The sequence below is a fragment of the Acanthochromis polyacanthus genome, chromosome 2, assembly GCF_021347895.1.
Source record: "Acanthochromis polyacanthus isolate Apoly-LR-REF ecotype Palm Island chromosome 2, KAUST_Apoly_ChrSc, whole genome shotgun sequence".
Taxonomy (NCBI): domain Eukaryota; kingdom Metazoa; phylum Chordata; class Actinopteri; family Pomacentridae; genus Acanthochromis; species Acanthochromis polyacanthus.
In genome coordinates this window covers 11541792-11555662 of record NC_067114.1, presented here as the reverse complement: position 1 = coordinate 11555662, position 13871 = coordinate 11541792, and the positions used below count along the sequence as shown (strand labels likewise).

At 41.0% G+C, this 13871-nt stretch overlaps 1 protein-coding gene across 2 annotated transcripts in view; it reads left to right on the top strand.

Annotated features, from left to right (window-relative positions):
- mical2a (microtubule associated monooxygenase, calponin and LIM domain containing 2a) overlaps positions 1-13646 on the top strand; it is a 34032-nt gene extending 20386 nt beyond the window's left edge. Inside the window, exons 8-22 of one of the 2 annotated variants that reach the window (XM_051944778.1) lie at positions 399-656; positions 1523-1638; positions 1777-1903; positions 2003-2093; positions 2888-3035; positions 4367-4566; positions 5069-5172; positions 5339-5407; positions 5493-5627; positions 6050-6154; positions 7433-7681; positions 9739-9846; positions 11397-11577; positions 11658-11734; positions 11823-13646. In XM_051944778.1, coding sequence (XP_051800738.1) covers positions 399-656; positions 1523-1638; positions 1777-1903; positions 2003-2093; positions 2888-3035; positions 4367-4566; positions 5069-5172; positions 5339-5407; positions 5493-5627; positions 6050-6154; positions 7433-7681; positions 9739-9846; positions 11397-11577; positions 11658-11734; positions 11823-12215 — 2361 coding nt within the window. In that variant the 3' untranslated portion in view covers positions 12216-13646. The remainder of the gene's footprint in view (positions 1-398; positions 657-1522; positions 1639-1776; positions 1904-2002; positions 2094-2887; positions 3036-4366; positions 4567-5068; positions 5173-5338; positions 5408-5492; positions 5628-6049; positions 6155-7432; positions 7682-9738; positions 9847-11396; positions 11578-11657; positions 11735-11822) is intronic. The other variant, XM_022216493.2, reaches the window with a different exon arrangement.
- Positions 13647-13871: the final 225 nt, after the last annotated feature.

Below are 13871 nucleotides of genomic sequence, written 5' to 3'. Positions count from 1 at the left end.
TTGTATCTTGGTAAAAAAGAGCTAACGTTATAACTAAACAGAACAGCCCTTCAGCTTACACCAAATCCTCTGAGTGTTTCTAATTTTAAGATTGTGACATACAGGTGTTTATGATTTGATATGTTGAATTAAGTGTAAGAAAAGTGGCTGCCAATAACTACATTAGTTAAGCATGCTAGCATCATAGTCGGCCTGATTTTTAATCTTGTTTTTTCTTCTTCCCTATTGTATCGTCAGAGATGTAGGCTGTGCTTCAGATATCTAGAATTAAAATGCTTAAATCAACCAAATATACTGAATATTCACTACATCAAGGCTTTCATTTCAGATCATACATAAATTAATCTCTTTTGTTTTACCACTGCTTTAATCTTCTCCTGTCTGCTTCTGTCCAACAGGATTACATTGACACTCAGATGCTGCTGAGCAGTGAAAATGTCAACCAGGAAGCTCTTCTGTGCTACGCCCGAGAGGCTGCTGACTTTGGCACCAACTACCAGCTTCCCACGCTGGATTTTGCCATGAACCACCTTGGGCAGCCAGATGTAGCAATGTTTGACTTCACAAGCATGTACGCCTCTGAGAATGCCGCCCTGGTCAGGGAGAGATTTGGACACCAGCTCCTGGTGGCGCTGGTTGGTGACAGTCTGCTGGAGGTAAGGAAGGGCGAGACTGATTAAGTAAAGTCACGTGAGCTGAGCTCAGGCGCTGACTGCCTGGGAAAAGGAGCTGTTACACAATCTGGCAGGTCATGACTTTAAAGCTTAAATTCCACTGGCCAGATGATGTCGTGGGAAGAGTCTGGGAGACGGGAGATGGCGTTCCTTTGCGGTAGTGGCAACTGTGACTGATGTTCCTGCTCCAGTCTGTTGGTTGCTTCACCTCCTCTCTGTGAATGATGATGATGGTGGTCCTGATGTGTGCAGTCACACAGACAGGCATTATCAGAAATGTGTGTCAAAAAACATTAGAAATCTGACTGTCAGATCTTTGGTATGTGGCTTTACAAAGGAATCCTAACTAAAAACATGTTTTCACAGACAAGTCTTGTCTGTCCTTTTCTCTTATTGATCCACATTTTTTTCTCTTCTTTTTCTTCAGTCCCTTAAATTTTGGTTTCTTTAGTATGCTTTGATATTTTTTTTAAAAAGGATATCTACACTCACAAAAATCCCATCACCTCAAATATCAAGTCACTGATGCTAGACTGTACAACTCAAACATTGCTTTTTTAATTCACTTTCCTCGAATCTCTGTAACACGATGCTTGTCTCAGTGTATGTATATTATGTAGTGTGTAACTATATTAGACCACATTTAGTTTTTATCAAAATCAGGCCACCATATGTAGACTCATATTCAGTGCTACAAACCAGCTTTTAACCTCATCACAACTTATTTTAGATGTAATTTCGATACTTTGAAGTAATAAAGAGTTGTTTTGTCTCCTCATGGACAGAACACTGAATCACGGTTATATATACAATTATATCTCCATATATTTTCATGTGTTTGTGTGCAGCCCTTCTGGCCAATGGGAACAGGTTGTGCCAGAGGCTTCCTGGCTGCCTTTGACACGGCCTGGATGGTGAAGAGCTGGGCTCAGGGTCGGACGGTTCTGGAGGTGCTGGCAGAGAGGTACGCACACATTATGTTTCAGAAATGAACAAGTGTGTGTTTGTATATTCATGGCAGTGAACGTTGCTCAGCATTGTGAGTTTAAACAGTCAGACTGAAGTTGTGTTGTCAGTTAAGAAGCTATTTGCGTTTCTACAGGGAGAGTATTTACCGACTCCTGCCACAAACAACACCTGAAAACATTGCCAAAAACTTTGATCAGTACACCATAGACCCTGGGACCCGATACCCAAACCTCAACTCCTCATGTGTCAGACCTCATCAGGTGAGAGGGAGTGATGAGAATGGATTCATTTTTAACAAATATTCACAACTTCAAGTATATTTTGATTATAATCATTCCTCCTCTTCCTTTCTGCTTCAGGTGCGTCACTTGTACATCAGTGGGGAGCTTCATACCTGCTCTCTGGAGCGTGCTGCTACCATACGGCGGCCTGTCAATCTCTCCAGGCGAGGCAAGTGTTACTCAAAGCATAGCTACTGCTGACTTTATAGCGACTGTGATCTTTACAGCAGTGCTTTGACTGATAGGGTTTCCTGTCTTCTGAAAGGATTCTAGTATGAATATTGTGGCTTGCACCCGTCCTTTCCTTTCCCATGTGTCTACCAGAAACAGTAAGTTACCAGAATTAGCTTCAGTTTAGGGAGTAAGTCATGATCTGAGGTTTGTTTTCACATGTGGGTTCACTGAGAGGAGGAAGCTTTGAAAGAAGAGCTGCCAGGCAGTGAAAGGAACAGTCAAACACACATATCTCCCTCTCCAAGTTCAGCATTACTCTACGTTCCTGTCTTTAAAATGACCCCGTATTTCAGCTGAAAAAGAAAATAATCGCTCACATAGTTTTGAAACCTACGTACGTACAGTATAAAGATGGAGTGAATGTGGCAAAAAGTAAACATTTGTCCATATTTGGAGGGAAAAATGTGATTATAGTTTAAAGTCTGTTTAAAGTTGAACGATATCTGTGATGTGGAGCTACTTGTCCTTGAGCTGTGTGTTTATCTAACTTCAGTCATTCACCAAGGACAGTGAGTCGGTGCGTGTCCAGACAGAAACATGTACATACCTCAGCACCCACTCCCACCTTTTCTATCCTGACCTTATTTAACAGCTCACTGTTTGTTTGTGCATAATTGTGCCATCATATCGTCTTCGGTTAAAACTTCTTGAGGGCCTGCGTGGCAGATTTTCCAAGGAATTTGATTGTTTTGATTAAAAAAGTCTGCCTTTTTTGCGTTTCTTCTGTAGAGTCAGAGATCAGACCAGCGAGGCTTCTCACCTGGTGCCAGAAACAGACGGAGGGCTACAGGAATGTGACCATCACAGATCTGACCTCTTCGTGGAAAAGTGGCATCGCTCTCTGTGCCCTAATCCACAGGTTCAAACCCCAGCTGATGTACGTAACACACATCAGATAATATCAGCACCAGCCTTATTGTAGAGCTGCATTTTCCATTTAAAATCAGCACGTTTACCAGAATCTCATGCATTCTCATGAACATACCTCCGCCTTCTTTCTTCTCTAGTTGGGAGAAGATTCATTTCTCATGGGTGTGTTAAATATGCAGGGCACGAAAGCGTCTCTTTGATCTGTGTGTGTTTTCTGCTTTGCTCTTCACCTCCTCCTTAATACTTTTAAAACACTTGGCCCTTTATAGAGTGCTGATAGATGAGGAAAAGACTTCTTACACAGCTGCTTCATACACAAAACTAGTGAAGGGTGCGAACGGATGACTGCAGCTGCGTGCATTTCCCTTGTTTTTATGGAGAGCGTTTCGCCAATAAGTTTATTAACTCAACTCAGCTGAAATAAATACGATGGGGATCCAACAAAAATTATTACTAACTTGTATTTAATTCAAATTAATGGCCTTTTCTGTTTAATGATCTGAAACTGTGGAGAAAAACAACCCATGCAGGACAAAGAACAAAACCTTCGTTTCCACTCTCAGGCTCAAACTGCTTTCCACAGCATGAATTCAGTGAGTGCAACTGTAGATTAGTGCATTTACAAATCTAATTATATCCTCTCACACTTTAATTATTGCCTTCATACCCCAGCACATGCCACTACAATTTCATGTGGTCCTGCAAGTTTCCAGGAACCACTGGCATTTTTCCCCTTTCGCTTCTCCATATGCAGGCCTGTCATCAGAGCAGACGTCAGAGAGGGGAGCAGGTTCATAGAAAAGAAAGAAAGAAAAAGCACTAAGCACTCACTGAATAACGCCAGTGTTTGTGTGTGCTGCTGCTAGGTTACTGCTGTCATCTTTACATTTCTTCTAATGGGTGTCTGCACACCGTCAACGTAGGTAGAGAATTAAACGCTGTCTTTTTTTGAACCATTAGAAGTAATTTTCTGCCATTTTCTGCTGAAATATGAGAAACAAGTTCTCCTTCAGGGTTGACTGAGTAAGATATAGTTCAGTGCAAAGTCATTCCACTGAAATGAAAGTACCAAAGTCTCTGTCAGGATGTAATAACCTGAAAGAATCTGTTACAAAACTTAGTCACATTCTTCAGGGTATCTTATTTCAAAATATAGGAGACACATACATTTTTTACTGCAAATTCTGCCTTTTAGAAACAGTAATAGTAACAAAAATCTCATACCTGCATTGCCAAATGATGTAAATATAGACTATAAGACTGTGACAACTTAACACGTTTTTTCCTTACTCTTTTACCATGACATACTTAATCTTGGTCTTTTCTTGTTACCTTCAGAGATTTCGACTCATTAAATGATGAGGACTTTGCCGCAAACCTCCAGCTGGCGTTTGACATCAGTGAACGGGAATTTGGAATCCGACCGTTCACATCTGCGAAGGAGCTGAGCGACGACGAGGAGCTGGATAAGATGAGAATGATTGCCTACCTGTCCAAATTCTACGAGCTCTTCCGTGGAACACCTTTACCTGCAGCAGGTGCTCCACTCGACTTCCCTCTGCTCTGTTTCGTCACTGAAACCTCTTTTGTCTTCTTCTTTGTGCAAACAGCAAAAAAAAAAATCGGAAAGCCTCGAGACAGAGAAGGTTTTAATTTTTTATTTTCTGTAAAATGTCACGTGTTGTTCAGTCCTGTTAATCTAGTGTAGTGGCATGAGAGGAATGTGTACCAGAGCCAGTGACAGCAGCAGTCTGAGAGTCTTCCAACATACAGCTGCCAACAGAAGCGCTATTTCACTTCTACCTGTAGTATGTTGGATCATTTAACCTCTGCCAACTTCTGTCACGAAGCCGAGTGATTCAGCTTTATTGTAAAAGTGGAACATTCCTCCACACAAATACAGTAACTCTCCTTTTTCCAGACCGCTCATATACTTTTCCTCATCTATAAGGGGAATAACACACTGATGTTATGTGACTTTTATGGCTGTACACAGTGGAAAATATGAACATCCTTATGTGATCATGTGTTTTACTGCAGGTTCCAGAGGAGTGGATGAAAACAATGAAGATTATCCATCTAAGGAAGTCAGGAGCAATAATAATGTGCTCAATCTTGCACTGCCCAGGAAACGGGTGCCAAAGGTAACTCCAGCTTGAAGTGTTTATATCTGAGGCATTGAATAGGACAAGTTTGTTTGTTTCTGGGTTGTTATTGTATTTCGGGGTCTAAATAATTTAATTTGAGTTATAAACCTTTCTTCTTGTACTGGTGCAGCTTTATTCTCATGCTTTCACTCTGTGTTTTCAGGATGAGAAGAAGTCAGACGGTACAGATCCCATTTACAAAAGGAGGCGAAAGTTCTGTTATTTGGAGGAGGTCTGTGAATACTCTGTTTGTCCCTGCAAAGTTGATCATTATGCGGGTCTTTTTGATATCTTACTCAGTTTTTGTCTGTCTTTAGGCCACCAATCTGTCCAGTAATGGCTCTGCAGTACGAGACGGGCGAGATCCCAAAGAAAATAAAGTGCGCTCAATGGCTACTCAGCTACTGGCCAAATTTGAAAATACACCCAACTACACTGTCCGCAAAACACAGGTAGGAAACACAGAACCAGTGTGTTAAGTGTGGATCAGTAGATTTAGTTTTATTAAGTTTTATTTTGCTGTTATATGACGGATATTTTTGGATCTAAGTACATTTATATAATAATAAACATTTTTAGAAGGCTATTTTCATTTAAAATAAAAGGAAAAGATCCATTTATTTATCTCCTTTCAGACAAATATATTTTACATCTTTTCTGAGGACAGAAAGGAAAGTTATAATAAATGTTTGCCCTTTTTCACAGATCATAAATATGTTTTAAGTTTCCCCAGTTCAGACAGTGGTTTGTGGTTTTAATCTGACGAAACTTTCCTTTAACTAATTCTGCAGTCTTCTCCTGTCTGCTATTTCTAGCATCTTTTCATCCTTTTCTGTTTCTGTGCCTCTTTTCCTAACTCTCTGCAAAACCTCAGTCAGACTGTGAGAAGTCCTTGCTGCTCCACATTGTTGACCTGAATGAGAGTCTGCCGGTTAAACTCAGGCCTCCAGTCCCGCCTAAACCTCCTCCTCTATCACAGGTAGCCGCAGGCATAAGAAGGAGTCCTTAAAACTATACCCTTTAAAATTTCATTAATAATGGAAGGTTGTTTACATGCTTATTCATCGTTTCAATCAATTTATTATTTTACATTCACTGACTTTAGATTCAGGTGTTCATTGTTAGAATAAGTGAAATTTTACACTTTGAAGCTATTAGTTGTTGTTTTTTGTGTGTGGTTTTGGCGTCCATTCTAGGCTTGCATCTTAAATCCAACATAATAGTTTGTTTTGATTTTTGCACCCTTTATAATATACTGTATATGTCTAGTAACAAAAAGCTTATTAAGAATGTGTTAGCGTTAATTACAGCGGATAGCGTCCAAAACAACTTTGTATACAGTTTGCATTTAGAGCAAGAAAATGATAAACCTACACAACTGGTGTTACGTCTGGTGCAACGGCAGCATAAACTCACCTTTTTTTTTAATCACTTCTACAGACTATTTTGACCAATCGCAGCCATCTTTGCACCATTGTCGAAATCTATTGCAATGATTGGTCGCCCCAGTCCTACCATCATCACCTGCTGTTACTATCATGTTATTCAAAAGCTGATCATCCAAACGGTTGCATACTGGCCGGTGCACTTCCTAAAGCCTCCCAGCAATACAACTGTCAAGTGTGAAGTAGATCGGATGAACAGACACACACACATCTAAAAACTTCTCAGTTTAGTACGATAATCTTACAAGCGAGACAAAAACACCCCTTTGTAAATTATTGCATTGCGGAAGTCAAAACACTAAATTCATGAGCTAAGAAAACTAAACCCATGAGACAAACAAAATGCAAACATCAGTGTCAAAAAAAGATCATTATTGATTAATTTTGGAGTCACTTTCATTCAGATTGAGCTGTTAGCTGTCGTCAAATGTCAGACTTATTGACTGCTGCAAGAAGAAACATTGTAAAAAGTGTTCCTGCTCACAGCTGCATTACTATTAGATCATTACATAACTCTGAGAAAACATAAGGCAGACAGACCCTGTAAAGGATTACATATTCAGGTTGAGTTTCATGCAGCGCCTGCATGTCTATGTCTGCCAAGAGGGCAGGAGATCACCCTGAAAACTAGTTATACTTTGAAAATGGTTGCCAGCACTGTGAAGAATTTGTACTTTATAGTTAATAGACTGAAACACCACCTGCATGATTCTGTAAACTATTCACAGTGTTTAAATGACTGAACAGAACTTCATTGTTTTATTGCTCGATGAGGAGGTTATAAGAGCTCACATGTGTATTGTCCCTTCCAGTTTGAAGTGAGTATCAGAAAAGCAGCAGAGCAATTAGTCCGCCTGCCTCCAAAGCCTCTGCCCAAACCCCAGCTGCAGCCCCAGCATCCGTTTTCTGTAGTGAACCTCAGACATGTTGATCAAACTGAGACGAAGCCTCAGCCTGACAGTGCAGAGCCCCCTGCTCCTCCTCACTCCTGCCAGTCAGCAATCCATTTCATGTCAAGAATCCTCCATCGCCTCAAGGAGGTGGATGAACACATCTCTGAGGTGAACACGATCTCCTCCTTTCTGTCTCTAACTTCTGTCTGTTTTCCTCTTTCTAAGCTATTGTGGTTGTTGCATGTTCTGATCCTCCGAAAGGCCCCAGAGTGAATGTCGACTACATATTATGTCCTGATTATACATTTAGTGTTGTGTAATGTGCAGTCAGATGGTGAAGTCAGCCCCTAATTGCCCAGCCTGACAAAAATGGCAAGAGCAGGCCTACGGAGCTGGCACGAGCTGAGACAGACACACAGGCAGATTACTGGCCTGCCCGGGTCCTTGTGGGACAGGTTGGCCAGGGCCGGGCTGCAGGCTCAGGCTTACGTCTGCAAATAAGCTTTTTGCTTTATTCAGATTTGCCGAGTGCCTGCCTGCGTTGGTTCAGTTCAGTACTGCGAAACTGGTCACTTTATCAAATTATTTAGGTATTCTGAGTTCGTTTTCTGAAGTTTCTTGATGTGAATTTTCTAAAAAATGCAGAGGACAGACAAAATAATGTAAATAGGCAATCAAGATAACTGTCAAGTACATCAGTATTGCAAGCACTGCCAGAAAGAGATGTTATTTTATTGTTTATATTGCATCAATAACATGCCTTTTAAGTGCATGTTAGTTAGTTTTAAATCTGTTCTCTTTAAGTGCACTTTAAAAGTGTATTTCATAGCAGAGATCTCCTGCTATTAGTCTTGTGAACTTATTGATGTCTCAAATGCCCATAGAAATGGCCCGTTAGCTGTGGTAGTTAGTCAAACCGTAGACAGTGCGGATTGACCTGCAGCCTGTTAGTCAACGCTCTGGTAATCAGCCACTGTCGATCTGTCTGTCTATTGGGCGACACTTAGCAAATTTGAATTTTGATTATTCAGATTTAGTGCATTTCTGCTTTTGCTCACCGATTAAGGACTGCGAATAGTGGAATTATTTAGCGCAGAACTGAAATCTTTTTGGTAAGAAAAATGGTGACGAGTGAGACGTTTTGGTTTCAAATGCACCTGTTTTGAAAAATCTCTTAAATTCCAAAGGACAGACAAAATTACGTAAGTGGTTGTTAAATGTCAACTGTCACTATTGCAAGCGCTCAAGTAAAAATAAGCGATTTTACAGTTTCTGTAACATCAGTAATGTATCTTTTGGTGTAAATTTTAGTTAATTTAAAAATGTTCCTCTTTTTGTGCAATAAAAAACAATATTTATCAACAGACATCTCCTACTACTATTCTTGTAAACATATTAATGTCTCACATCTCCATGGAAAGGACCCGTTAGCTGTGGGAGCTAGCTATCCCCTTGTTGCCAGTGCAGACTGACCCAGCGTAGCCCCTGTTAGCCAACCCACTCAGACAGGGTTGATTATCTCAGAATTCTATTTGAGCAACCGATTAATCTGTCTATGACTATTTTGAGCAGATCTGGACTTCCTGATTTTTCCTCCTTCAGTCACCTTCTGACTCCATACTAGCATTTAGACATGTCAGTCACATAGTTTTAACTCTCAAATAAAAGCAGGGTCAATAAAATGCTCCTCTAAGGTTTTATGTAATACTCTGTAATACACCTGTATTATCGGCATTCAGATTATGCAACTTTGTGCGTAGCATTACTCTAAACTGATCCTAATTTTAGTGATTATCCTTTTCATTAAGTGCTTTAAAATCTGATTTTGGTTAAACCGACATACTTGCCTCAGATTTCTCTGCCAGGACTGCGTGGCTGTCTCAGTTTTTCGTTCCAGTTCGATATGATTAACCACATCAGTCGGGTGTGAAATTAATGTAATAAGGCAGCTTTCTTTCCACACAGTGACGTTATTGTTCTCCTTTCCACAATGCACACTTAGCTGTCAAATCAGGCTTCTTATTGAGAAAGTAGAACAGAAAAGCTCTTTCATCATTTAACAGTGCAGTGCTTATTAAGTGGTTATTAGTCGAGCTAATTATGTCTGGGCTGCACACACACACATGGACGTCCACGTTTGTTGGTGTGTGAATGCGTCTCACTGTACTGAGGAGGCGAGACTGACGATGTCTTCTTTTGTTCCTCTGCTCCGTGTCATCCTGCAGAAAAAAGCTCAGACACAACAGGTTAGAGAGTTTCATGCAAAGAGTATTAAGGAAAAAGCTGTTCACCTTAGTGGGTTGTTCGAGACAGATGGTTCTGCTCTTCTCAAGGTGACTATCTGAAGCTTGGTCTGTGACCCCACACTGTGTTTTGCACTACCTGCCTCACAGTGTGTTTATTGCATGTGGAAACACGTCGTGTTTGGGATGACCAGAGCTGCATGCAGCCACTTTTCTCCCTTGTTCAATATTTTTGGCTTGTGTTTAACACCTAAGAAAAAAGTGTGATGATCATCTTATCTTCTACATCCCAAAGCCAGCACTCAGAAATCCTCCTGACAGAAAAAGGAGTAACAAAGTTCAAAAAGAGGCACCTTATGCTGAGATTTATTACACTGTTGTCCTGTATCTTCTTAATTATCACTGACAGCATTGTGCTTTGCATGAGAGCTTTGCTTTAACTGCTGTTTCGAGCCTGTGTGCTTTTAATTAGCAGCAGTCCTCACAGAGGAGCAGTGGGTGTTCTTGTGGTGGCACTTTGTGGGTTTCTTTGCTCCACCCATCCTAAACAGGCTGCTGCAGCTCAACAGCCAGATGTTGCAGCAGGACTTACACTAGTTTAATATGAAGGAGCTACTGCTGGTATACAATTGTGATCCATGAATTAATATTTGGATCAAATTTGATTCCTGGAAAACAGGTAGAAATCGTTTTAAACTTTGGGACAATTAAATCCATCTATGGGTTGCATTGTCTATCTATACCCCTCTTGATTCTCACGAGCATTGAGAGGAGGGCTAGAGTCTATCCCAGCTGATTTAGGATGAAGGCAGGAGACACCCTGGACAGGTCACTAGTCTACTGACCTAACCTGTGCATGTTTTTTTGGCTGTGGAAGACATGAAAACTCCACACAGAAAGATCCCAAGCCCAGGCCAGGACGTGAACCGGGGATCTTCTAGCTGCAAGGCAACAGTGCCGACCACGTGCAGCCCATGGACAAAAAAATTAAAGATAAAAAGTTAAAAAGTCGAGAGAGAAGAAAAATCTCTCTATATAAATATTAAATATTTACAAAAACCTTCTTACAAATGAGGTTTTTGAAGAACATTTTTGTCAGACAAATACTAGAAATACTGTACCTTTTTTAAAAGCTACTTTTTTGGCTTTATTTGAAAGGTTAAGTTGAGAGGCAGACAGAAAAGTTGGTAAGGAGACCTGCAGCAAAGGGCGGTGAGCTGGAATCGATCCTAGTCCACTGTGTCAGAAACCTAGCCCCTGATTAAGGGTTGTCCGTTCAAACAGTTGAGCTATCTGGGCACCAACTTTAACTTTTGACATCCAGCAATAATTTAACCCATAAGAACCCATGGTGACACCAGTGTAACAAGCACTTTGAGTGCCCCAGTCTCTTCCTTGTAAAGCTTTATGTCTGACCTTAACTCATTAAGTCCTTTAAGGAAAAATGGGTCTGGGTTCTTATGGGTTAAATTGTTTAATGTGCTGTACAGCTGTTTCAGTGGCTTGGTGTTTCTGTTAACATTCAGTTACATGGATTAAGTTAATAGTAAATAATCACTGAAATGGAAGCTTGCAATCAGCGGTTATATTAAGGTGTCCAATATTAGTGCTTGTCTTCAACGTATTTTTCTTGTTTTCAGGGCAGCTCAGTACGGAGGGTGTTTCTCCAGTCAGGTGATAAGTGTCACAGGTGTGAGAAGCGAGTTTATATGGTGGAGAGGGTCTGTGCTGAAGGCCTCTACTTCCACAGGGAGTGTTTTCGCTGTTCCACCTGCAGCTCTGCACTGAGACAGGGAGCTCAGGCCTTCCACTCTGAAGAGGGTACGTGTCTTCAAACGGATGAGCCACATATCAGGTACACAGTGCAAACATCAGCATTAACATCCGCTGTAATCTTTCAGGGAAACTGTACTGCAAGCTTCATTTTGATCAACGCAACAATGGGACCAACCTACGGAGGAATTTATCTTTCCGCTCAGTGAGTACTGTGCAGGCTTTTTAACCCGTTCTAACAATGATTATTACAAATCCCTAATTTTCACCTCCTGTCTCATCTTCTGTCTCAGAATCGCTCTGGAGTTCAGGAACAAAGTGGTGCTGATGCAGAAAGCTCCCAGACCAGCTGTCCGACTGACCTGCATAGTGAAGCTGCTGCAGGTAGCTTCAGCTCGTTCATAAGGAAAAAGCTGAGTGGACCTCTGAGTGTGGCTCGTGCCGTTTGTAACGCTCCCAGTTATCTGTCCCAGCGTGTGCGCAGTGCAGCACAGGCCTTCGTCGGCCACCTGAGGGACAACGCCCAGGACTATACGTTTCTGTATGAGCTACTGAGCATGAGCTTGCCCCTGCTGTTTGTTTTACAAGAGGTACTGCTGCAGATGTCCACAGAGGCTGACGGACCGAGCTCTTTCCAGCCTTTACTGCTCTGGCTGCAGGAGCATATCGGACACAGACTCATCTAGACTCTCAGCAGACCCCAACTGTTAATATTTAACCTGAAAATGACTCCAAATGCCATTAAATCTGTGGCTAACATCTGCATTAGCTGGAGTGTTTTCATCCTATTACCATGAGTAAATGTGCACAAGCACCTTCTAAATGTTTACTTAACTTTTATGATGACACTGTAGGCAGATCTGCTAATGTGCAGGATGTGCTCATGCACAGGCCAAAGAAGAGACACTGTAAGTTGCTTATGCAACTTTATGCAGTCTACTTGTCTGCCGAATATTTGTGCAGTGGGTTTTATGTGGAAACTGCAGTACTTCTTGTTTAGAATGAATTAAGCAAACTGGTTGCAAGTGATTAAAATGCAAAATACTACAACAGGCCTCAGTCAGTGCATTAAAGACTTAAGACTGCTGGAATGTCTAATCATCGTTGCTGTAGAATTTAACTTTATACAAGCCGTTTTGGAAAACTGATCCTGCAGTTAAATTCCTTAACTTGGGTTATGACTGACGAACTTGATGCACTTTATCTTTGAGAACTGCCTCGTCAATGTAGCAGCAAACTGTCACATTAGACAAAAGCCTGGTCTCATGTCAGCAGTGACACCAGGCTCGTTTTCTATGCAGATGTGCTTCTACCAGATGTTTGCAGGCCTGTTTTTTTTTTTTTTTTTGGTCAGGCATGCCAACAATTTCTTTATCATGATCTCTGTTTACTCTCATGAACTGTTTGTACTGACTGTGTTTTTTTAAATGCGTAACACCAAAGAATCTCTGATACTGTGGACTGTCCTAGATACTGCCGAGTATTTAGTTTTATTTTGCTGCCATCTACTGTTGACTCAGATAAAAAGCACGAAGGGAAAATGAGACACCAACCCTTCAGTCCTAATCTCTCCCTGAATACTGTTACGGACAATTGCATTTTAGACAGCTGAAATATTTTCAGATTTGCTGTGGACAATAGAAGCGGTGAGCGTGCTGTAGCGTGTCTGAATGTGCTTGCCACTCTTGCCTTAATTTTAAAGCATGTTGTTGGATGATCAACTGCAAACCTCTTTGACTAGAAGCCACTTGGTTGCTTATTATTCTAATGATGCCAAAGAAGCACTTTAGAGTATTTGTTTAAAACATATTTGATAATGATGTTTGCAAAAAAATGTTGTTTACGGCATGATAACAGTGTTCGTGTTATCAGCTCCCTAGTATTTCGTGATAGAATCTGCTGCATGTGACATGAGCTAAATGTGCTGTTACGGTGCAGTGCAGGGGGAAAACATCAGTGTTTTAAAATACCAAAGAACTGCTTTTATGATCACTAACTGGACTTTTTACAACATGTAAGTTGTACATCTGTACTGTGTGCCAGCATCAAAATATTCTCTTCATCGTGAATGCCAGTATTTTGTTCTGTTCTCATAAACATTTTCTACTTTTTGTGCATCAAGCTGTTTTTATTTACCGTGTTTTAGGTCACGTTTCTCTTTTCCTCTCGTTCAGCTGAAGACTTTTATGAAGCGTGTGAGGAAACCGGATGGTTGGGAGAAATGACATTTTGAAGGTGATCACCTGCATGGCCCACGTGGTTGTGTGTGATAATAGTGAGGTGGCTGCAGATACTGATATTAAATAACTGATGTAGAGTGTCTGATGTGACTCAACAGCATT